General features: G+C 37.6%; 1 protein-coding gene across 5 annotated transcripts in view; it reads left to right on the top strand.

Annotated features, from left to right (window-relative positions):
* LOC131434511 (bromodomain-containing protein DDB_G0280777-like) overlaps window positions 1-23,937 on the top strand; it is a 67,103-nt gene extending 43,166 nt beyond the window's left edge. Inside the window, exons 1-4 of one of the 5 annotated variants that reach the window (XM_058601264.1) lie at window positions 9,829-9,848; window positions 10,566-10,700; window positions 10,779-11,086; window positions 22,714-23,937. In XM_058601264.1, the coding sequence (XP_058457247.1) occupies window positions 10,587-10,700; window positions 10,779-11,086; window positions 22,714-23,491 (1,200 nt within the window). In that variant the 5' untranslated portion in view covers window positions 9,829-9,848; window positions 10,566-10,586 and the 3' untranslated portion in view covers window positions 23,492-23,937. Of the gene's footprint in view, window positions 1-9,828; window positions 9,849-9,925; window positions 10,701-10,778; window positions 11,087-22,713 lie in introns of those variants that run through there. The other 4 variants (XM_058601263.1, XM_058601262.1, XM_058601261.1 and 1 more) reach the window with 4 other exon arrangements.
* The last annotated feature ends 432 nt before the right edge of the window (window positions 23,938-24,369 follow it).

The following is a 24,369-nucleotide window of genomic DNA, read 5'->3' as shown; positions in this document are numbered from 1 at the left end:
GTACTGACGAGTCGAAGACGAAACATAAAGTATACAAAAATTTACTTTACAATTCTGTACGATTCAATATAATTCAATCGCAAAACTAAGCGTTAATTGAAAGATACAGTTCTATTAATTGAAAATAGAACAGTGGTTCGAATCAATAAAAACGTAGACATAAATCAGTATAGGGATTGCATAGGGCACTGGTCTTACAAACCAGTTGTCGTATGTTCGAGCCCCGACCTGGATGGATTCGTAGTGTCAGTAGGATCGTTGCACCTAAAAAACAAATTGTTAATTTATAAACAAATTTTCAGACCAGCCATGCTTTATGCAGTCAGAGTTGCAAATTGTCAGTCATGTCAAATGACCTTGACAGACTGACTAAAATCATCGTCAACTGTAATCGGTACGGTCAAAGTGTCTGTCAAATGAGATACTCGATAGTACAATGACCAAGTGATTGGTAGAGCCTGGTTGGCAGCAGTCCAGTGACATAAACTTTCCAATCTGCGTCGTGCAAAGTTGCTACTTGATGGTCACATTTAGCAGCTCTGTATGCAGTACCAATTTGGTCAAGTTGTTTTGTTCATCAGGAAGAAAACGCTTCAAAGGATTCAGAATAAAATTCTGAAAATGATTTTGAAGCGTCTTCCCTGGTTTAGTACAAATGAGTTACACAGACTCACAAATATAGAACCATTAGATGTAATGTCACATAATATTATAAGCAAATTCCGACAAAAATCGATGCAATCTTCAATTGAATCGATTCGCTCTCTGTATTAGTTAGTAAGTTAGTATATAAGTTCCTTTTCCCTATTGCACAATACAAGTAGGTTTAGAATTTTTCCTACACAAAAATCTCAGAATTGCGGAAGCAAATGATGTTCTCATGGTAATAACCAAATCATATATATATATATATATATATATATATATATATATATATATATATATATATATATATATATATATATATATATATATATATATATATATATATATATATATATATATATATATATATATATATATATAATAGGGCTGAAAAGTCACCACTTGTGGCTGAACACCCAATTTAAATCTTAATAATTTAATTTTAACTCATGTTCCAATAAATAGTTATTAAAAAAATTATCGTAGCACCAGCCATGCAATGGTTCTGTACACTCTGAATCGGCTGCGAAGTCTGTTGAAACAGAAGGTCAAATTCCACTACAGAAACGTAATACCAAGGCTTTGCTTTTACATAAATCAGTAGGTGCCAAACCGTTCTTTTAATGCATATAGTTGCTTTTAAGAAATTATTTACAAATATATACCGCGTAATTTGATTGTATCTCTAATTGTTCATGGCCTACTTTGACAAAAAATATAACCATAACTTTTTTTTCTGAAGAGATAGAATTTTTTTTTCTGCAATGTTTTGGAACTATTGAAAATAATTTACTTTGTCGAATATACCAAAAATCTAGGTCGCACCGTTTCGGATATACAAAGCGTTTTTATGGCAACCCCCTTAAAATCAGTTTTTTATTCATAACTTGTTTCGAGTTATTGTGTTATGCATACTTTGTTTGGAAGAATTGTAGAAAATAAAAAATCCCATATTTTTATTGAAGGTAGTGCATAGGTTTGTTCTTTCCTGGCAAAGTTATACAACATTTTACCTCTTTTACATTTGATAAAACCTTGCACCGAAACGAAATATGCAACTTTATGCAGCTGATTTTTACAAAATGTATAGGAAAAGATATGCCCAACTTTTTTTAGGACCTTTTCAAAGTTTGTGTTAGTTTTTAAATTATGGCAACCCCCTTAAAACTTGTTTTCTAATCATAACTTGTTTCGAGTTATTTTTTATCCATACTTTGTTTGGAATAATTGTAGAAAATATAAAATTCCATAATTTTGTAGAAGGTAATGCATAGGTTTATTCATTTCTGGAAAAGTTATACATCATTTTACCTGTTTTACCTAGAAAACCTTGTGCCAAAGCGAAATATGCAACTTATTGCAGCAAACTTTTACAATACTTATAGGAAATTATATTCCTAATCAAATTTATTTTCCAATGAGAATATCTTGAGTACTATTCGTGTGACTCATTTTCACTATGGCCATGCTGAAACCATGAATGGTTAAGAAACGGAGGGCGTCACGCGTCTGCTATTTCTGTAACTCACTTTTGCAGTGAGCGTAGAGATGTGCAATTCGCTCCTGAGCTATTCCAGCGAATCGAATCTTTAAAGTGAGCTGTTAGCTCACAGTTCTTTTTAAAAGAACCGCAGCTCACCAATTCACCGCACTGGTAAGCAGGGATGCCAGGTTCATAGATTAATCTGTGTTTCACAGATTTTCAACCTTTTGCACAGATTTCCAAAATGGCATAGATTCTCACAGATTTGCACAGATTCTGAAATCTATCATAGATTTTTAAAATTGATCACAGTTTAGCACCAAAAATTACATAGCGGTAGGAAATAACGAGAGTTTTTGGATGGTCACAGATTTTTGAAAAAATGACCTGGCATCCCTGCTGGTAATGTGAAAACAAGCTACGAACTGAACGGATCTTCGGCTCTTGAAGAGCGAGTTATAAATGAGAAGAAATGAGTACATGAGCTTTTGTTCGTTCTTCCAAATGTGTATCTATCCTTCTTTAACAGATTGAATGAGCCATTGTCAATAAGAAATCTTACCTTTCACTCAGTAGGCTAAGGTACATTTTGCAGATATTCTTAAATATGACATAATAATAATTCGCAGACAAGTTAGTTCGCATAGCATTGTTATTTGTGCATCAATGATTTCGATCATGCATATGAAAGAAAAACGGAGTAAGAAAAACGGCACAAAAAAACAGCGCTCGAAACAAACCTTCAGTTCAATCTTAATGAGCTGATGAGCTGATAAATTGAATCAATTTCCTTTGGTGAGCTGATCGGTTTGGAGCTGCTCACCGGTATGAACTGCTTCGCACATCTCTAAGTGAGCGTCGCACGATCAACATCTCGTCTTAAAAATCGTGTTGCTTCGCGATAACTCAATTTATTTACACGTTTACACATGGAATCTCTTCGTAAAGGTTTGTACTTTTACAATACTTTATCATATTTTGTTTAGAAAACATTTTCCATTTTTTAAATATGTTTTGAACTTTTGATAATTTTTCGGATTTTCAATAATTAAAACTAACTTTGGGAAGGCCTAAATTGCATCGAGTTCCACTTTTTTCTAATATTGTTAATTGTCAAAAAGTAAACAAAATAAAAATCGCAACAATTTGCTTAAGTTGCGCGTGCATGCATGAGCTGTTTATGCGTGTTTACGCGCGTCGCTCGGACGAAAGCTGGTAGAAACGCGCGTTCAGACTGGTAGAAAACTCGGACGATAGCGTGACTGATACTGATTGATCGAATGCAATGTGACTAAGTGAAATATTGTAATGATTCATTAGGTAACATTGATTACCTAATTGATTGATCGGGTTGTTAAAATTATTGGGAAAAGTTACTAATTTAAATACTATCTAAAAATTTGTAGTAGATACTTAGGTAATAGAGGTAGATTCTTCGTAGATAAATCCAAAAAACTGTTTTTAAAATAAAGCTAATATATCTCAAAATATTTTTTTACATTATTTACATCTTCAGCAGAAATACTTCAAATGTTTTTTTCTTCAAAACGAGATAGAAAAAAAAATTTCGTGAAACAAAACAACCCCTATAACAAAAATTAAGGTGCCACTTTCAAAAGAAGCGTTATATAATCTTGTAAAACTTCTTCGAAGACACGTTAGCTCTTAAAAATCAGTGAAAGTCAGTACAGACTTTTGACCGTCTTTTTTCCAGTTTTGGACCACTGTGTGTTGGTTCAACATAAACAGATAGGCAGACGTAAAGTTAATGCTATTTGCAAAACACTTCTCTGATATTACACCGAAGTGTAATATCAAAACTGACGTCTCGGGCGGAATGGTTTTCGGCTTGCTAGTTGTACAGATTGTGGTAAGTTTAAGGGGCAAAGGGTTTCTACCCCCTAATTTGGTTATATAACTGGTTATGTGCACCGACCATAAATATACTTCGAGAAATGTCTTAAACAGTACCGGTAGGATTCACATAATGGGTTAAAAGCAACACAAACAGTCCAACGCTTCGCTAATATTTCAATACCTTTCTTGTAAAACGATGTATAACGATGATGACACTCTGGTTGGTGTAGAATCTCCTTGTTTTCGAGTATTTTTGAGGTCTGAAAACAGATAGTAGTCGCTGGGGACCATATCCGGTGAACATGGTGCAATTCATACTTTTTCCGTAAACCTGGTGAACGACCGTAACTAGGTTAAAACCGGGTATAAATAAACGATATAATAATAATAATAATACTTTTTCGCCGTGGTATCGAGCACTTGTAATATGGCACATTGTCTTAGTGAAAGAGCACTTTTTTCTTACTCATTTCTCATCGATTTCGTTCTTCAAACGCATCAATTGGCTAATGTAACTTTGCAACTACAGTCCACTCGGCTGGCCGGCCACTTTGACTCCGAAGTTTAGTGATGGATCCAGATTCAGTCCATTTTTACATATCGACGCAAAAATATCGGTTTATTTAGACGAAACAGCTCCACCATCAGCAAACGCGAAACCCTCTTTAACAACAGTTTCTTCGTGGCAAATGCTTCCTTATGCAAAATTTCGTACGCTTTATTGTAACGTATGAATTTAAAAAAATGAACAAAAATTACCGATTGTATTTACTTTTAAATAATTTTTAAATTTAAATAGACAACAATTACTGATTTTACACCTCCACCAGCACTGACGAAACTGTTCATACAGTATCAATCATAGTTACCCATGAGTCAGCAGACAAAATTTGACAGCTTTATCAGTCGAACTCTAACTGAGATGCCCAAAACAATGAAGCAACTCCGTTCAGAAGTGCGCGCGTTCAAAGAACGGCAGCCCACCGCGTAGAAAACAGACATCGTGCGGTATTTTGTGGACGCCGGATACGCCCGTTCCGGCATCTACAACATCTTGGCACAATTAGACAACAATCAGAGCATCGGAAAAAGTCCGGACGGCCGACGAACCTGAGCCACAAGAAGCATCAAAGGAAGCTGAAGAGAAAGACTAAGGAAAAAGTGGCTACATCGCTGCGTGCATTTGGCCGGGAGGACGGTGTAACCGGCCAAACAGTGAAAAAGTACCTGGCGAACATGAACATACAAGTCAGGAAGCGGAAGTGTGTCTACTGGTTCCGGAACTGCAGGCAATGACGATGTTCAACTCGATTTTCCTGTCGAATCACGACGTGGCCGTAATCATGGACGACGAGACCTGTCTCACCCTGGATGGCAACGACTAGCAAAGAACTTTGTTTTTTACTTCCCCCACGAAGGAGGTGAGCTCCGAGGTGAAGTTCATTAAGATGAATGATGCAGTTGGATTTTTCGCCGTTGAATATTCGGTTGCTGGAAATTGTCAGTCATCAGTTATTCTAGTAAGTACCTGTCCCGCGTTGACGAAACTACGTATTCAGGTTTTTTGTTATCCATACATGGTTAAATATGTGTACGGGCAGATAAAATTGAAGGATATTCTATCGTTTCTCACCCAATGTAGTAAGGAGCTCTAGTCAGAGGGTTTCATCGCTCTTCCTGCAGTGAATGAATCGTTTCTGTATTGACCTTAAAAGGTTTTAGCAGATTGATTGGCGTCCCTTATGAAATGGCGAATGTACTTCTGCTCCTACATATTGCGAATTATCATGTATTCTTCTGGGAACGCAGAATGGCGTCGGTTTTGTAAAATTTCTCATCTCACCCACTCTACAATTCCCTTTCATGTTCCTTTTATCCTTCCCTTCCCATCAGGAAAATGACGAGAGCCACGACAAGGCAAAAATCTCCAAAATACTAAGGGAACGTGCTTCTTGAGTCAAATAGTTCTGATTCCTGAATAGAACCAAGTCAATTGTAAAAAAGATTTTTCACACTAGGAAAACACGTAGGGCTAATTGGAAAAAGAACTGAAAAATAACCAGCAGAGAGTTAATTATGAAATAGTTTCCCATTCCGGTAGTTTCGCTCGCTTTTCCATTCAAAATGCTTTACCTTTAGGTAAGAAAAATGTAGATATCTTACGAGTTTTTGCAAAACGCCCTTATAGAAATTTATTTGTTCCTCAACGCATTGGAATTGCGAATATGCTACTGCGATAAAATAAATTCCATGAATTGTTTCTACTTCAATTCCCAAGCTTTCAATAAGTATTGAAAGTTTTTTGATTTGCAGTTGAACAAACAGTAAATTTGTATATAATTACTTGGAAATTTTTCGGTTATAAAACCTTCTGTTGGATTCTATCATTTTTTTTAATTGACCTCCGGATCCGACTTCCGGTTCCTTCCTTGGGTAAAGTGTGTTAAAAATTGTATAACGTGAACAAAAATTTTAAACTGGCCTCGAAACTATTCCAATCGGTAGCCATTATCAGTAGACAAATAAAACAAACCGATTCCGGCTATCCTGGTTCCCGGAAGCACTGGAAATAGTGGTCATATATTCCAAAATGGATCTAACACCGACTTTGATTATACCGGTTTCCGGATTCTGGCCTCGGAAGTATATACAATAGTGGAACTGACTTCGTTTTCTCAGAAATGGTCCTACAGATTTGAGATTAATTGAAAAATATGCTAAACGGTTTATTCCAATGCGTGTCTCTCAATTTGTTTAGCTAGTGTAGTGAAGAATACTTTATTTTCTTTTGGGAGATTTTACTACAAGAAAGACTCTCGGAGCTCGAATGGACTTGACTATGAGCATAAAAGCTAAGTATTCGAATCGATTTAATATTATTCTTTTTCAATGTTACCCTCTACATAATTTGAGCGATGACTTCCCTAAAAAATATTTCAGTACCTGCTGACAGATTCCGAACCGTGTTGATGACTGTTAATAGTCATGTTTAACTGAACTGAAATTCTCTCAAGTCATGTTTATGTGCATAAATTCGTTGTTTGCCAGATTTGAAAAGTTTTTGAAAAAACTTTGAAACTTGGATATCTTTGGACCTTTGTTTAGTGACTTAAAAAGACCTTAATATAATTTATAGAATATGTCAGTAGAATTAATCAACTATACTGTCTAAATCCTATTCACTCGTTTATTTCGTAGTAAGTAATTCCAGAAGAAGAAGAAAAAATAGGGAAGTTTTTATTCGTTACATGATAGTATTTCGAACTTTCCGCAAATAAGAAATGTGAATCAATACTTTCCGGGACTTCAGTATCGGATATTGTTAAAACGTTCATTCGGGAAGTCAGTGAGTTTAGTGGTGCATCCGAGCATTTTGAAACCGGAACATACTAGGTCGCACGGGAATACTATCATTACTGGAATTTATACTAACCAAAATCCTTCTCCCGTGACACTTGTGGAATGCGCTGTAGTATATAAGGCCTCTAGTAACAACAAGTGTTGGACTAACATCCCTCCCCATTCCTTATGGCGTTTTCGTTTTTAATTTGCACTACACCGGTGCAGTGCTACACTGAGGCATGAATAAACGAACAAAAATGACGAAAACATAAACAGTAACCATTGACTACAATAAACGATTCCATTGCACAGAGCTACACCAAACTTTTGACGAGTGCTACACCAGTGGTATCGGTGCAGAAAAAGTGTAGCACTGGTGTAGTGCAATTGATAAAAACGAACGGTTTCAGTGCAGCTTTCGCTACACCAGTGTAGTGCAATTTAAAAACGAAAACGACATTAGACTATCTACGTTCGGGCCTGGCCGGTGCCGGTACTGATAAATGATTTCTGGGGTTACCTGAAGATGTACATTGAAAGATGATTTGTCAGTCCCAGGTCGGATCATCTAAAATTCCCTGTTCAAATTCAGCTAATCCCGATCAGTAACGGAGTAGCAACCAGGGGTGGTCGCTCAAGCTGAAGCCCAAGCTCAAGAAATGGTCTTACAGATTTGAGAACTGTTTCACTCTGTAGGTTATACTAGTTGATGGACAAACCATTTTCAAGAATCAACGAAAATTATTATGCGAAAATCCATCCATTTATATATGAGAAAGGCATCATGACACCATTAGGTGGATTTGACAGAAACAGATTTTTTAAATATTAGTTTAATTTACAAGAAATGTGAATCAGTTCTCAATGTGGAGTTTGGCTGGAATATGAAATAATTACAGTAATTCTAGTAGCTAAATCTGGTTTTTGAGATAACGCCCTTACAAATGAGATGAAATAGGGAGCCGTTACCCTACTCGTTCGTTACCTTACGATTTGTCTTCAATTTATCAATGCGTAGCAGGTTAGCTTGAACCCCTACACAACTTGTTTATGTGTAGCATTTGTGGCGTGAAATATGCAAGCCATTTGTTTAACAGATTCCAAACGTACTAGTGTTAGTTGTTGTATTCCATGAATTTTCATAACCAGAGAGGGGGAGTTCAGTATGACTGTTACAAAAAAATGAATGATTTATTAAATTAATAGTTTCACTGTTGAAATTTCTTTAAATAAATCGATACTAATTAGTCTGTCCATCTCATCAATTTAGATCAATAGGACCTCGCTTCCCACGCGCTTCTCACCATCCTGTGGTTTATCTGCGCCAGCATCCTAGCCGGCACGCATAGATACATGGCGGTCTAGCAGCTCTCCTATTACAAAAAGTACGAAGAAATTTTTCTCCACACTCGTTAAAAGTTGCTCGTGTACAGATCGTTCCATATTACAACCTCCGAGCACAGCGAACGCTGTCTAGTAGTATAATGTAAAACGTTGAATATAATAGCAATAAAATAGAAATAAATTTATAAATTAATAAAAATTCTGCGCAGTCGCAGTCGACGATCATCGAACCCCGGACAAGTAATGCAGAGATTTTAGCTGGAGATATAACCGACCGCCAGCAGAAGAACTCTGAAAAAGCTCCTACAGCCAGAGACTCAGGGAGGTGCTAAATGACGGGATGCGGGTTCCTTTCCCTACACTATAATTATTATAGATATACGAGAAAAACGACCGTCGTAAAACTGGAAAAGATAACAGTTTTTGGATTGTCATTAAATAACAAGCAAGCCGGGTTATGAGAAAATTATCAAATACAATTTACATGCTTATTTCCTCGCCAGTAGTAGTAATAGTAGTCATGGTAGTGGTGCTAGTAGCAGTGGCCTACTTCGCTACAAACTAGAGGGACTGTGATTTATTATTCAGGCGGTTTGTAAATGTAATTTCATCAAAATGCTGTGTCTAACTACCATCGGTTTCGTTAACTAACTCCGTACACTACATATGTAGAAAATCTATTTGTACGAACACAGTGAGGCGGGATATAAATTGAAATCTTTGCATTATTTTTATTTTATTTTATACCCATACGTGCTCATGTCAGCCATTTGTGGCATTATCAGGCTACGCAGTATGCAAGCAAGCGAGCGAGGGTTGAAAAAAGTACAAGCAAAGTATAGTAACAAACGAACAGAAATAGAAGAAGGAAAAAAAGATTAAACAAACAATAAAATTCAAAAGACCGCACAGACGAGAAGCGGTAAAGTGTAGTAGAAGAGGAGTGCAGAGTTTCTTTTATTATTATAATATTATACCTATGAAACGAATACAGAACTCGGAGTGGTTACAGATGGAATCGCAGCAGTAAGAAGCGCGGTATGGCCAGATTGGGTGGGGTTGGGCGACCGAGAAATATAAACTTCTCAGTCTACTTCTAGTCTTTGAAAAGTGTCGAACAAATATAGGAGAAGTTGCTAACTGAAATAATATTATCGATCGGAAAAATAAAATCGTGGTACATGAGAGAATAGATAGAGAAGTCGCACACATATCTAGTTGTTTGTTATAGATGTTTACATGTAGCTCTACTACAGGCTCTCCTCGAGCTATAATGGGATTCGAGAGAAAGCGTACAATTTAGTTCGCTTATTTTCGATTCCGATGCTAGATCTAGATTAGAAGCTAAGGAAGTTGAACAGCTTTGTGAAATTGTGTACAACTTAGTTGAACTTTTGCGTTTGAAGTGCCTTCAATTTGGGTGATTACAGTGGGGTGTGTTTGTTACCTGTGTCAAAACCTATCGCGCGCGCCAGAACAGTACCGGCGGTGCCCATGCGGTTGTTGAATATTGTTGACGTCGCGCGCGTCGATTGTTTAAAAGTGCTATAAAAATAGTCTTTCATTCCCGCGACACAACGCGCGAGCATTACTTTATACAAACTAACCTACAAACGCGAATGCTAATGTTTTTTTTTTACTTTCTGGCTTCTCTTATTTAATTAAACCAAGCAAGAAATAATTTCCATTTGTTTGCTTTTTCGTTTCTTTACTTTGTTGTGTGTATGCGCGCGCCTTTAACGAATGGTACCCCAAACCTAGCAACTTTTGCGTTTAATTTTTAGTATTAAACTGTTCACCTCCCAGGGCATGTAGCGTGCAGTGTGGTGTGTTAGTCTGTTTGAACGTTTTATTGACACGTTTTTCACCACTTGTTATAATTTCGGCTGTTTAGACACTTGAACTTTTTGTACAAATGCACACCATGGAGTTTCCGGCGGCTGCATTTATGAAACAGCATTTTGTAACAAATTTTGCTGAACTTGTCAAACTGCCGAGAGAAAATTTTTCCTACATAGACGTGCTGGAGGTGCTTGTTTTTGTTTTACCTAAATGAACCCTAAACAAATCAACACGTGACTGAAGTTGAGTTTTTCTTATCTTTCAGAAAGATGAAAAACTGTGCGAATACTACCGCAGGATGCCGGTGCTGTACGACAAGAGCCATCCGCATTACAAGTTCCAATCGAAAAAGGAAAAGGCCTGGCGGGAACTGGGTCGTCTGTGCGAGATGAACGTCGACCAGTGCAAAAAACGGATGACGTACTTCCGCTGTCGGTTCACCGTCGAACGACGAATCATGAAGAATGGGGTGAACTGCAGTGAGTGGCCCCTGCTGGATAAGCTTAAGTTCCTTAATAAGCACATCAAAATCCGGAGACCGCGGGCCCCGAACGGCGATGTCGATCCCGATACGTAAGTATCAATGCCTTCTGGAATTTTTCCAGTATTATGTTCATAACGAAACGAAAAGTCGCCTTTAATATTTTGCCGATTATTCGACTTTCAATTAACGAATTATGATAAAATTGGAAACAATATTCTTCATTTCGGACACGCGAAAACTCGAAGTGAATGCACCTATTTTCGTCTTACCCTAGAACAGGACCTGACAATTGTTAATCGACTTCGAGAGCCAGTTTCGGACCAGCTCGTGATTGGTTGAAATTGACATAAGCAAGTACAAGAAGGTGACAAGCGATTATAAATACACTCTCCTCCTAGGTAGAAAGCGAGAAGACTAGTGTTTGATGGACAGAGAAGATGTTTGGATATAAGGTATCGGTCGGGTGACGGCCAGGATGTAGACCATGTTCGATGTACGCGCTATTGTGTCTGTTTAGCGTTTTAGAGTGGCTAAAACAAGATTCAGAGTGGCGAAATGGTAGCGTGTATGCACGGAATGCATAAGAACGCAGGTTCGAGTCCTGTCTCTGAGCGTATCTTTTTCCAAAAATTCATCTTTTCTGTTAGTTTTTCATTCATTTGGCTTCTCCAATATATGTTTCCGCTCAATCATTGCAAAAACGGAATCAGAATCTGTTGAAATTATTATTACTGCAGGGTGGTAGAAAAAGTGTTATCAGTATTTCGGATGATCTTTTGTTTTTGTTTTTCGGATAATCTTTTTAAAATTATTTATTTGAATAGGATTTAAGTTCAGTTTGTTTTTAAGCCCTGTCAATGTGGAAAGTATACGAGTAGGGGTAGATGGGGTAACACGAACTCCCTAAGGAAATGTTGCTATATCTTAACTATCTCGTCTTCAGCAGCCTTGGATTCAGCTAATCTATTCGCGTCTTTCTTTCAAAGTGTGCTAAGTAATAACTCACCACCTTTGTCAGAATCGTACCTGAATAGCCTACCGATGTATAAGCTGAACTTACCAGCGGTTGTGTTCACGGCAAGTGAAGTGTATACTAATCTGCAACGTGTCAATGGATCAAAAGGACCAGGATCGGATGGATTGCCACCTTCATTTATAAAAGAATGCTCTTCTGCCTTAGCTTTGCCGGCTTCACTGCTTTTCAATCGTTCCTTAGCTGAGAGGTATTTTCCGGCGAAGTGGAAAGAAGCTTTAATCGTTCCGATTCATAAAACTGGTAACGTTCATGACGTCGATAACTACAGAGGCATTACCATTCTGAGTTGCTTACCAAAAGTTTTCGAACGTATACTGTTGGAGTATCTCTATCCCGCAGTAAAGCTCATTATTAACACTGATCAGCATGGCTTTGTCAGAAAACGATCAACAACGACAAATATGATGAGCTACAAGTTGATGCGTTGTACGTTGATTTCTCTAAAGCTTTCGTTTGTGTACATCATCTGCTCGCTATAGAAAAATTGAGGCGTGGTGGTTTCCCCGACTGGCTGACAGATTGGATTTTTTCGTATCTCACAAATCGCATAGCCTGAGTTCGTGTAGGATCTATTCTTTCTGATCCTTTCAACATTATATCAGGTGTTTCCCAAGGAAGCCATCTAGGTCCACTACTCTTCGTACTGTTCGTGAATGACCTATGTAGAGAATTATCGTCGCCTAAAGTAATGTATGCAGACGATCTCAAAGTGTATCGCATCATTACTAGCCTTGTGGATTGCTGTGCCTTACAAATGGACGTTGACAAAGTTATTGACTGGTGTGACAGAAACGGTATGAGTATAAACATCAAAAAATCCAGTGCAATTACTTTCTCACGATCGCAATCTCCGATCGTATTTGAATACTCTATGATGGCTGTTCCAGTTCAACGCGTTTCTGCTGTCAAAGATTTGGGCATCGTCCTTGATCGTAAGCTTCGTTTCACCGAACAATTATCTCTAGTTACGGCAAAGGCTTACGCAGTTTTGGGACTTATCAAACGCAACACCAGAGACTTTGATGATGTGTATAGCCTAAAGACAGTTTACGTCGCTTTAGTACGCAGTGTTTTGGAATACGGAGTAATAATCTGGGCACCCTACCACAACGTCCACATCGATCGAATCGAACGAGTTCAAAAATGTTTCATTCGATTTGCACTACGACGACTTCCATGGCAAAACCGTCTTCAATTACCTAGCTACGAAAATCGCTGCGCTCTGATTAATCTTCCTACACTACAAAACAGACGAATTTTCTTTCTGCGACTGTTTGTCTCCGACCGGCTGCTCGGCCATCCATGGAAGTTGACCATCAATGTTAACTTCCCTCTCTGAGCAGCATAGATAGCCGTGTAGTGTCGGTAGCGGTTTCCCAACTGCTAAGAATAACGCTACGGTCCACCTGTACCGGTGGTATAAGTCCACCAAACAGGTAAGCCGTGTGGCATCCGGCGGAATTATTTTTTACCAAGAATTGATCCACTGGTTTCCTATTCCATGTCGTAAAAGGCCACAAAAATAGGAACTCCTAAGTCAAGGTGTATTTCCGTGCCGATGGCTGAATGGCTGCAGGAGGTTAAACATTGCAGTCGTGAACGGAATATCTTGGGTTTTTCCCTTACTGGATACACGCAATGCTTAGCAATCAACTTCTTTGATCATCGCTTCGGCAGGCCAGATATTAGAAAGCTGAGTGTCTGTGGGTGTCCTCAAGGTGGTGTACTATCCCCACTTTTATGGAACCTAGTCGCTGATAGTTTGTTAAGGAAACTTAATAACCTTGGATTTCCGACTTATGGTTTTGCCGACGATTATCATATATTGATGACCGGTATAAGCATTAACACTCTCTTTGATTTAATGCAGCAAGCCCTGCGATCTGTTGAACAATGGTGTTGTCAGGTTTGGATTATCTGTAAATCCGGGCAAAACATCAATGGTGCTTTTCACTCATCGTAGGATAATTACAGGAGCTCGTCCGTTGCAGTTCTTTGGTTCAGGGGTCACTGTGGTCGATCAAGTTTAATACGTCGGGGTTATTCTTGACTCAAAACTGAATTGGTCTGCTCACATTGATTTCAGGATTAAAAGAGCTTGCAGGATATTCGGCCAATGCAGACGAGCTTTTGGAAAATCATGGGGACTCAAACCCAGATATATTCATTGGATCTACACAACTATCGTTAGACCAATTTTAGCATATGGATGTCTTGTATGGTGGCAGAAAGGAGAAGTCGCGACAGTTCAGTCAAAGCTAAATCATCTCCAAAGGATGGTCCTAATGGCGATGACAGGAGCATTCACGACAACTCCTACTGCTGCTCTAGAGGCGCTACTGTGCATTAAACCACTACATGTGTTCCTAGAACAAGAAGCATTATCTTGTGCATACCGTCTTAGGGTTACAGGGCTTTGGAACAGTAACCCATTAGAATATGCTACCAGTCACACTCGCTTGTGGTCTCAAATGGTTCCGTGGGATGAGTATTTACTCGCTCCTAGTGACCTAACTCTCACATGCAGTTTTCCTTTTAAAACATTCAATGTGAGCTATCCTCTTCGTTAGGAGTGGTTGTCTGGTTGTCTGGAACGACAACTTGATGAACACATAGTTTGTTTTACGGACGGTTCTCTGTTGAATGGTCGTGCTGGTGCTGGTATCTACTGTCGTGAAATAGGCTGGAGCAGTCTCATTCACTTGGTAGATACTGTACTGTGTTCCAAGCAATCGGCACTTCAGCAGAGGATCTGTGGTAAACGTATTTATTTTTGTTCCGACAGTCAGGCAGCCTTAAAAGCACTCAGTTCGAATGACTCACGGTCGAATCTAGTGATCGCATGTCGAACTCAAATTGAAGACCTCAGCATTTCAAATGCTGTTTACTTCATATGGGTACCCGGCCATTCTGGTATTACTGGAAATGAATGGGCTGATGAGTTGGCTAGAGCTGGTGCAACGAATGATTTCGTTGGTCCTGAACCAGCTTTACCACTTTCAACTAGTTGGATAAAGCACAAGATACGTTCTTGGGCTGCATCCAAACATGCCAGCTACTGGCGCAGCTTGCAAACTTGCGCTCAGACAAAAGCATTTCTACCAGATTTAAATCTGAAAATGTCAAAGTGTCTACTGCATTTCTCCAAGTATCATTGAAGTATTCTGGTCAGAGCTCTGACTGGACATTGCAAACTCAATTATCACATGGCTACTATTCAACGTGCTGAGTATTATTCGTGTGATTTGTGTGAATGCGATTATGGTACTTCATATCATCTGATATGTAACTGTCCCGCATTGACGCAGCTACGTATCCGGGTTTTTGGTTCTCCATACATGGTTGAGTCTGTGTATGCGGAGCTAAAATTGAAGGATATTCTCTCGTTTCTCACCCAATGTGGTAAGGAGCTATAGTCAGAAGGGTTCATCGTTCTTCCTGGAGTGAATGAATCCCTTCTGTATTCACCTTAAATAGGGTTTGGCAGATTGTTTGGCATCCTCTGGGGGGTACCGCATTTACTTCTGCTCGTACATACTGCGAGTCGTTCTGCATTCTTCCGGGAGTGCAGAATGGTGTCGCTTTTGTAAGATCTCTAAATCCTCTCGGGGGTTGGAGGTTTTATTAACAGCAGACTGTTCGGGACCTCGTAGAGGTTCATAATTTCCTTCTGCTTCCACTAAATGTGATCCTCAGCAGATTGTTCAGCATCCCTTAGGGGTGCAGAATTTACTTCTGCTTTTATGTGTTTTTGTGTCGTCAATTTTTCCCATCCTCCTAGTCCAACCCTTACCATTTCCTTTCAATCCTTCCCTCTTATATATCGGGAAAATGATGCTAAAAACAAATTGATGGCAAGGCACAAATCTCCAAATATCAAGGGGAACGTGCCATTTGAGCCAATTTGTTCTGATTCCTGATTCCTGCTTTCAAATAATATCGACTGCCCAGCGCTTCTGGAGAAATTGCATTTTAATATTCCTGGAAGATCATTGCAGAGAACAGACTTTCTTCGACGATCAGTCCATCGCACACAGTACGGTCAAAACAATCCTATGGATGTTTGTTGTCATCGCTTCAATAGTGTTTATCATTTATTTGATTTTACAATGAACAACAAAGCATTTAAAAATAAAATATTTATGTTAGGTTAATGATAGTAGTTGTATAGTAATAGTCTGTGCGATAATTTTATTTTAATCGAAGACAAATTTAAATAAAACAAATAAATATAGAAAATAACACGGAAGAGTTTCATGCATGACTATCTGCCGTAATCATTATTTCTCAAAATTACGTACAAATACTCGCTAAATGCATTAAAAAATACATGAAATATCTTATTTTCCAAAACCTTTAAAAATTGTCTATTGAAATATATGCGGGGCATAACGCCCGATCGTGGAAACATGAAAAATATACAATTTGAATTACGCGAAGTGCGATTATCTTAACATAGAGGCAGGATGATGTTAATCCTTCACATTCATCAAAACAACGGATTAAAGCTCATGACAACCACGGGGCAGTATGCACCCTCATAAAGCTTCTTCTTCCTATTTAAAGAAAGCTTTAGACTTTTCGTTGACGAAATATTTTCAGGTGGAAGATTGCTCAATATTATTCATTAAATTGATAACTTATGGATAATTTTTGGAAGCGAATTCTTGCCTCACACAATTCGGGTAATTTTGCCCCCAACAATATGAGACGATAAATTTGTCGATTTTTCTTTAAAATTGCCAATACATCATCTGTATTAGAACTAATTTAAGCAGGGTGGCAAGTGACGGGGAAAATCGGGAACCCGGGAAAAAGTCGGGAATTTTAGTGCAAATCCGGAAAAAATTTACTAGTCCTAATCTTAGTAACGATTTGCAGCATCATGATTTTCCTGATACAATAAATGAAAAGATGGAGGTAATTTTGTGTTTGAACTAGAAGTTCAGTATAAGTTTTGAAACATCAGGTTCAATGGTGCACAATCCATTGAAAATGGGGCCAACATCTCATGTTTCAACGGTTTTTGTATGGGTTTAACAGCAATTTTAAATCAATAAGAGCTTTCTCAGCTGTCATCAATAACAGCACAATGAATGCTCATAATGAAAAATAAGGATATTTTGGATGCTTCTGCTGGATTTCTATTAAATCTCGATAAATATTAGAAAAAGTCCCAAGTGACAGTTTATTTCCTCTTTCAATTATTACGGCGTATTTTCTAACATTTTTTCTACAGCAGATCGAAAGTTAATAGTTTCAGTTGTTATTCTCTGCAAAGTTTAAGATAGAAGGATTGCCGATAGGACTGTAAAAATCAAAGGAAAAAGTAAAGAAAGAGGAACTGTCACTTGCACTTAGGACATTGTCTAGTGTTTGTCTTAAATTTCAGAATAAGTATGCATAATGGTAAAAGTAACATCAGGTAACATGTTTAATTTTTTTTTAACTCTTAAGAGCCGTGTTTTAGTTGCCAGCTAATGATTCCCCTAATTTCACCAAAATTTGTCTTAGTAATGTCAAATTGTGACAATACTTGTTTAGTAATCTTAGTATTGATTTCAATAGGATTCACAAAATCGACAGACAAAGCCGACTTTCATTTTAACCACCGTTTGCAAGGAGTATTTGATTTCCTTCTTTGACAGCTAAAATTTCAGGTTTTTCAGAGTTCGATTATCAGCTATGATGAGGATATTGATGTCGACGAAGGAGCAGTCGAAGATAGTAGGACAAGTGACTAGCGTACATTTTAAGATTTCTAGAAGAATTTTGTTCTCTCGCCAAAACCCAATTCTGAAAGAATATCGTATATGTTGTTAGCAGTGGCGTCTCGTCCTCATGTGCACCTCGTGCACTGCACAACTGGTCAAATAGGCTCTGTGAGAACTTGTATGCACACATTCAGGAGAGGCTTCGGTAGCTTATGCTTATGGCAGTTGAAAACAAATTGCTGTCTCATTTGCAACGTCGAAACGGTTCTGATATCATACCATATAAGCAGTGCACAACCCAGACACGAGACGCGACTGGTTTTTAGAAGGAATCGGGTTTGCGGGAGGAATGTTGTTCTTTAGTTAATTCATTTTTAATTTTTAATCTTATGCTTTTTTCCAGACTATACCAGGTTAAAATAGTATTGGAATACAGTAGAGATGATCAGTCCGCGAACGGTCCAAAAGAACTAGTTCTCTTCGAAGATTGAGTGAACTGTAGTTCTTTATTGAAGAATGAAAGCTCTCTATTCTTCTCAATAGAAATGAAAGTAATCAAGTTCTTCGAGTTTGTATACAAATAAGTTGCGTCTTTCGGAACGTTTGCTGGTTTGAGGAATCTGGTAGAAGTTCGCGAACTTTGAAAATGTATACAAAAGAGAATGATTATTGGCAGAACACATGCAAAAAGCACTCACTATTATTGAATCTGTGTACTACAAAATATTATTTGTAGCTCTTATATTACTTTCGAAGAAACATACAAAGTTTCAGGAAAAACGAAAGAATGGTTCAGTAGAACTAATTCTTTCGGTACAACTATTGAGTTTTCAAGAGTTCTTTGAAATTAACGGTTCTGCCCATTTCTAGAACATACCCCTAACTTGCATAGGTTTTAAGAAGGACTGATTTTCCAGATAGACTTAAAAAAGACTGATTCAGTTGTAGTCTTGAAAAAGATTGAATAGTTTGAAAAAAGATTATTTTAATTTTAATTATAAGACTTTAAATTAAATGCTGCATCATTAGGCTTTAAAATAACTGATGATATTTCTGGAAAACTACAGAACACCACCATTAATCGGATATGATGTGAAAGCTGCGCATAAGAGCATTATTGAAAAAAGCAAGTAAACTGCAAGAATTTTGATGCTTCATTCCTTAGTGAAATGCAAGACTAATCACTTTCATCACCGTTGGCCAGATATGTTTCTTGTTTCAATCCTATTGTTACATCGAAGTTACTGGCGAAGTAAAAGAAAAAAAATAAAGATGGAATACATTGGGCTGGATGGTACTGTTAGTTCAGTATATGAACGTTTGGATAAACTGTGGATGAGACTTTTAATCGTAGTTCCAAGCAGATACCCAAAAAATACTTATTTCTAAACTCCCGATGTTTTTTTTGCCCATGTCCAAAAAAAACATATCAATTTAAAGCTTGAATGAGAGAAATATTTAAAAAAAAACTGAACATAGGCTATTCGAGCCTGGTAAAAAAACCGGGAATTTTTAGTCTCGCGCACCGGGAAAACCGGGAAATTGAAATCGCTAATTCACTTGCCACCCTGTTTTAGAAACCCGAATGATTGGCAAAGAAGTTCACTGGTTACATAATTAAAATCGTCTTCCTCACCCTAGAAAATTACTATGGAATGAACATCAAAAATTACTTATAACCGAGACATAATTGGTTGTTTATATTTTTTCCAGATATGATTGAATCGTCGCTACCAAAATTTTATAGTAATCTGTTGTTATGGCGGACTTTCAGTTTCATTAAAATTTCAGTGAAAAAAAATGGTAACTTTTGAGAAAAGCTAAAGGTGCATTATGCCTTGGGGGTGCGTTTTACCCCGTCTTCCCCTACATTTAACAATCACTGGATGATACAAAGTGAAAGCCTGAAATCACAGAGTGTGATATGGACGAGAATGTTGATTATGTTGGTTGTACTTGAGAAAAGCACCAACTCTTTGGATACTTCTGTTTGTTAGTATTTTTCTCAAATTGAATATGTTGAATACTTTAGTTAATAAGGCTGCAAAAACTAACTACCCAAAATAAGTGTTTTAGAAAACTTTTATCATATTTTTTCAATAAAACGTTTTCATTAAAACAAGCATCTGATCGAAATGAATTCAGAGCTATATTTTTGACTGATATCACATTTGTCTAAGTCTTTTCAAATAATAAATAATCGCATGTTATAAGGGGAGAAGCTTGTCATAATGAATAATTATCTCTACTCAAGGTTGTTACGGTCGCGCGGATCTCGCGGATTTAGCGCGATTTCTGCTCAGATTTTGCTGCGATGGCGCGGATTTCACGCGAATTTCAGGAAACATCATTTCACATTTGTGAATAATTTGTTCGAAAATAAAGTTCTTTGTAAATTTTTGAAGCTTGTGGCTTTCATGAAATCACAAAATATTAAGGATGGGCAAACGTGTCTGCAATTGGTCGAGCTGGCCGAACCGGTGAATTTACCTTGATAAAACCAAAATTTACGAGAAGGTGGTTCTAGCAAATGTTTTCTCCAGTGGACAATATTTCGATTTTGTGCTTTCCGATCTCGAGTGGTACAAATTGCTATTCCAGCAGAGTTGTTACCAGTAATTACACAATATGTTCGATTAATGTTTCCTCATTCTAATGCGGAATCGAAAGAAGATTTTCGCACTCAAAGATATTGATGTCTGACGGAAGATAGCGTCTCAGTGAAAACACATTCAATAATTCAAATAACGTAATAAATCTGAGACTCAGCATGAATTCATGCCAAAGCGTTCAACTTCCACAAATTTAGTAACCTACACCTGGTTCAAAACTGATTTATTTTGTAGGCTATTTTAGTTACTTACTAAACGAACCGACTTTGGCTATACTGGTTACCAATTCCCGGTTCCAGAAGTACCGGAACTCACTATAAAAAGATGATTCGATCGATTTTCACAAACTTAGACTCAAATTAATGTTCCTATTATCTCATAAGTTGATGTTTAAATTCATTCGGGTCCGACTTCCGGTTCCAGAAATTACAAACTGAAAAGGTTATGTTAGTTCTAACCTAAAAAAAGTTTATTTTATACAAGATTGAGAAAAAAGCTTTAGACAGAATCTTCTAGTGATATTTTTATAAATATAAGTAATATGAGAAAGGCATCATCACACCACTAGGTGTATAAAAAAATGGTTTTTCCATTATATTTCAGATCCAAGATAAAACTTTACATTCTTTCAGCTCAGTACAATTACCACCAGCGATACCAGATCCGCATAAATCTCCATAGATGTACAAGAATATTGCAAAAGGTTGCATAAATAGTGCAAATTTTGCGTCTGCTTAGCAGTTTAAATTGAACTGCTAGGCGCGAGATGGCAGTTCAATTTGAACTACTTTAAGCACTGATGAGCCGAAGATCAAACGCGAAGAAATAGAAACAAAATATGTGCTTTCAATGATTTCTTAAGACGTAGAGGCGTAGTGTAGGGTAGTTTAATCGGTAAAACAATTTCCCCGATTAGGAGTTAGCTACGGGATCGAGTCCCGTATCTGCGGTAATGTTTTCGCGGTTCTCATTACATTATTGCATTCACATGTTAGTTTTCCAATCTGTTTTCCCTGTTAGGTACTGATCATATTTAAAATATGTTTATGAAAATTATTTTGAAGAATACCACACATTTTTATATATGAAGATATGAGATATATATTAAAGACATAGAGCAATTCCATAAGAAATCGAAAAATTACTTATCGAACCCTGCACTGAAAAAATAGATCTTCGAAATTCCAAATTTTAAATTACCAAAAACACTATTTTTTATTTGAATGGAATAACAACATAGATAACTATGCTCCCTGTCAACCTTCCATATGTAGCAAGATGGGTATTTTTAAGAGAGAATAATTTCTCTAAAAAAAACTAACACTTTCTGCTAATATCGAAAAACTAGCAATAGGGTTTTCGTCGTAATTTTCTAACAAATTAAGTTTTATTGGGATCTTGGATAATGACTCAGTTGAGTTTGGTTTTCGGGAAAAAAAAAGACTGGATAAAAATTTAGTTTGGACAAAAAATAGGTTTTGTAAGAAAAAAAATTTTTTTTTCTTAAAAGTGCCCATCTTGCAATGTATGAACACAATCCTATATTGGGACACAATTTTATCAAAATCAAAAATTATGTTTTTTCATAAATTGATTTTAAATTTTTGAAGTCGTTTTTCTCCAGTGTAGAACTCAATAAGGGTTTTTTCAGTATTTTTACTGGAAAATTGATTTGATTTTGAAAAATCACTAGTGCAATACCTTTGCGAAAGACAGTTCAGATCAATTTTGGAAAAAAAAAAACAAAGTATGCATGGTGGCTTGTTGTGACAAAGTCTACATGCCCAGATAGTTTCATTCAAATCTGAGAGGGTGCTGTAGACATTTGATCAAGTTGGAGCGTCATATTTAAAAATATACCAACATAGCTCGGGTATTGCAAATCAGATTATTTTGAACAAGTTGTCGCGTATCATAAATAAGTTGTCATTTACAGTTTTTTGATTATTTTTATAAAGCAACTTTTCTAAACATCACGCTTTGAAATAAAATTGAAATTGAGGTTTGCAGGATGCATATTACTTCTAAATGGAAATGTTGTATCGAATATTTGAAAACATCGCAGAATTAGGCCTCGTCACGAATCGGTATTTTGATTATTATTTACATTTTTTTTATCATTCTGTGAGGTTATGAACACCGCGTGCGGTTGTTTCTAAAAAAATAGCATATGATCTCTCACGATAAATCCTGATCACTTGTGGTGATTCAGAAAATTCCTAGATTACTAGTAGCAACATGTTTCTCCCCTCCTCTCTCCAACCAAATCTAATATAATGATAAGTGAGTTTAAACTAAGAATATACATTTTGCATTGGTATCATACTAACGTGATGAAAACCTTTTTCTTTCAGTGACGACGAATCCAATCCACTCCATGCGCTTCGGAAGCGTCAGATGGAGGAGTCGAAGGATGATCTCCACGCATATCTGGACCTGCAGCAGGTAGCGGCTGCGGCAGCTGCTCAGAATCCGCAAGCTCAACTGCACTATCAAGCGCAGCAAGTGAAACTACAGCAGCAATATCCACACGCACAGCACCAGGGACCGCCCGGATTTCACCACGGACAGGATATGAGTATGCACCACCTTCAGTCACCTCACATGTCTGGTCAGCAGGCGCACATAGCAAATCTCCATGGGAGTCGAGAAAATCACCATCCAGCCCAGATGGGCGCTAATCCAATGTCAGCCTCACATGGCTACCGGCCGAGCCTATCACAGCCCACTCCAGTCGAATCGCCCATACCGGCTTCCAACGTGGAAGTGTCATACAACGTACCAAAGCGTCAACGGCTCAACTATGACAATATGGACGAGGTAGCGTCCGTCTCCAACTTCAACCTAAACCGCACGATCAAGTACCAGAACAATCTCGAACATGCCGTCAGTCTCGATGAGCACGGCGCGTTCGGATTGTATGTCGGAGAGATTCTTAGGAAGCTTCCAGAACGGCTGGGTTCACTTACTTCGCTGAAAATCATGCAGGCCTTGCATGAAGCCCAAATTCAATCATTTGACATGAACCCAGGCAACGATAGCAATGGAAAGAAAGCAAGTTCCCCACACAGCTCCGTTGAAAGTGATGAACGTAAGTCAACCGGTAGTAATGAAGACGCCGCAAAGGATTAAACATCCACAAACGAAATACTTGATTCTATTTTGCAAATGCTCGCCAGTTTCGATGAACGTGTTTTTATTATTTTGTATTTATTAAAAGTAGCAACGTATGGAAAAAAATACGTTTAAGAATTTAGACAGATTTGTTTATAAAAACATCCATCCTTTGCTGACAATGGAAGGATTTTTATTTGAGTATTAGTTATTATATGGTACCTAAATGGTAAGAGTTCTTTAAAATCAAATGATTTTTAATATTACCGGTAATATAGGATAATTTGTTTTTAGAAGCGCTTCATTAAACAAACGAAACCGATGTCTTTAATATTCCTCAGATAGTTTTGTAGGATTACGCAACCTAGCAGAAAGAGGGACATTGAGTAATCATTTGACAAAACCTATATACAAAGATTATAATCGATTAATCCCAATAAATGTGAATTATATTAACAAAGGAACTATGAAGTTTCAATTCATCTATACCATCAGTTCATCTTTGTTTACGTAAGAAGGCGTGTGAGTATGTAAGTTCAGTTCTAGTATTTATCTCTCGTATTCTGACGGGTAGATACGTTACTTACTTACTCTTTCAATCGTTGGTCACGCGGGTCTCCATTCAACTCGATTCGTGGCTGTTCGCCGCCAGGCTCGATAGCTGGAAGGGTCCGCAGGTCATCCTCAACTTGATCGACCCATCTTGCCCGCTGCGCACCTTTTCTTCTTATACCGATCGGATCATTTTAACCGGGTTGTTCTCCGACATTCTAGCAACATGCCCGACCTGCCGTAACCGCTCGACCTTGGCCGTTTGGACAAGAATTGGTCCTTCCAATAAACGATGCTGTTCATGTTTCATTCGCCTTTTCCACGTACCGTCTTCCATCCGCACT

The sequence above is a fragment of the Malaya genurostris genome, chromosome 3, assembly GCF_030247185.1.
Source record: "Malaya genurostris strain Urasoe2022 chromosome 3, Malgen_1.1, whole genome shotgun sequence".
In the NCBI taxonomy this organism is placed as follows: domain Eukaryota; kingdom Metazoa; phylum Arthropoda; class Insecta; order Diptera; family Culicidae; genus Malaya; species Malaya genurostris.
Note: the sequence above shows the minus strand (reverse complement) of the source record. Positions and strands in the feature narration are given on the sequence as shown.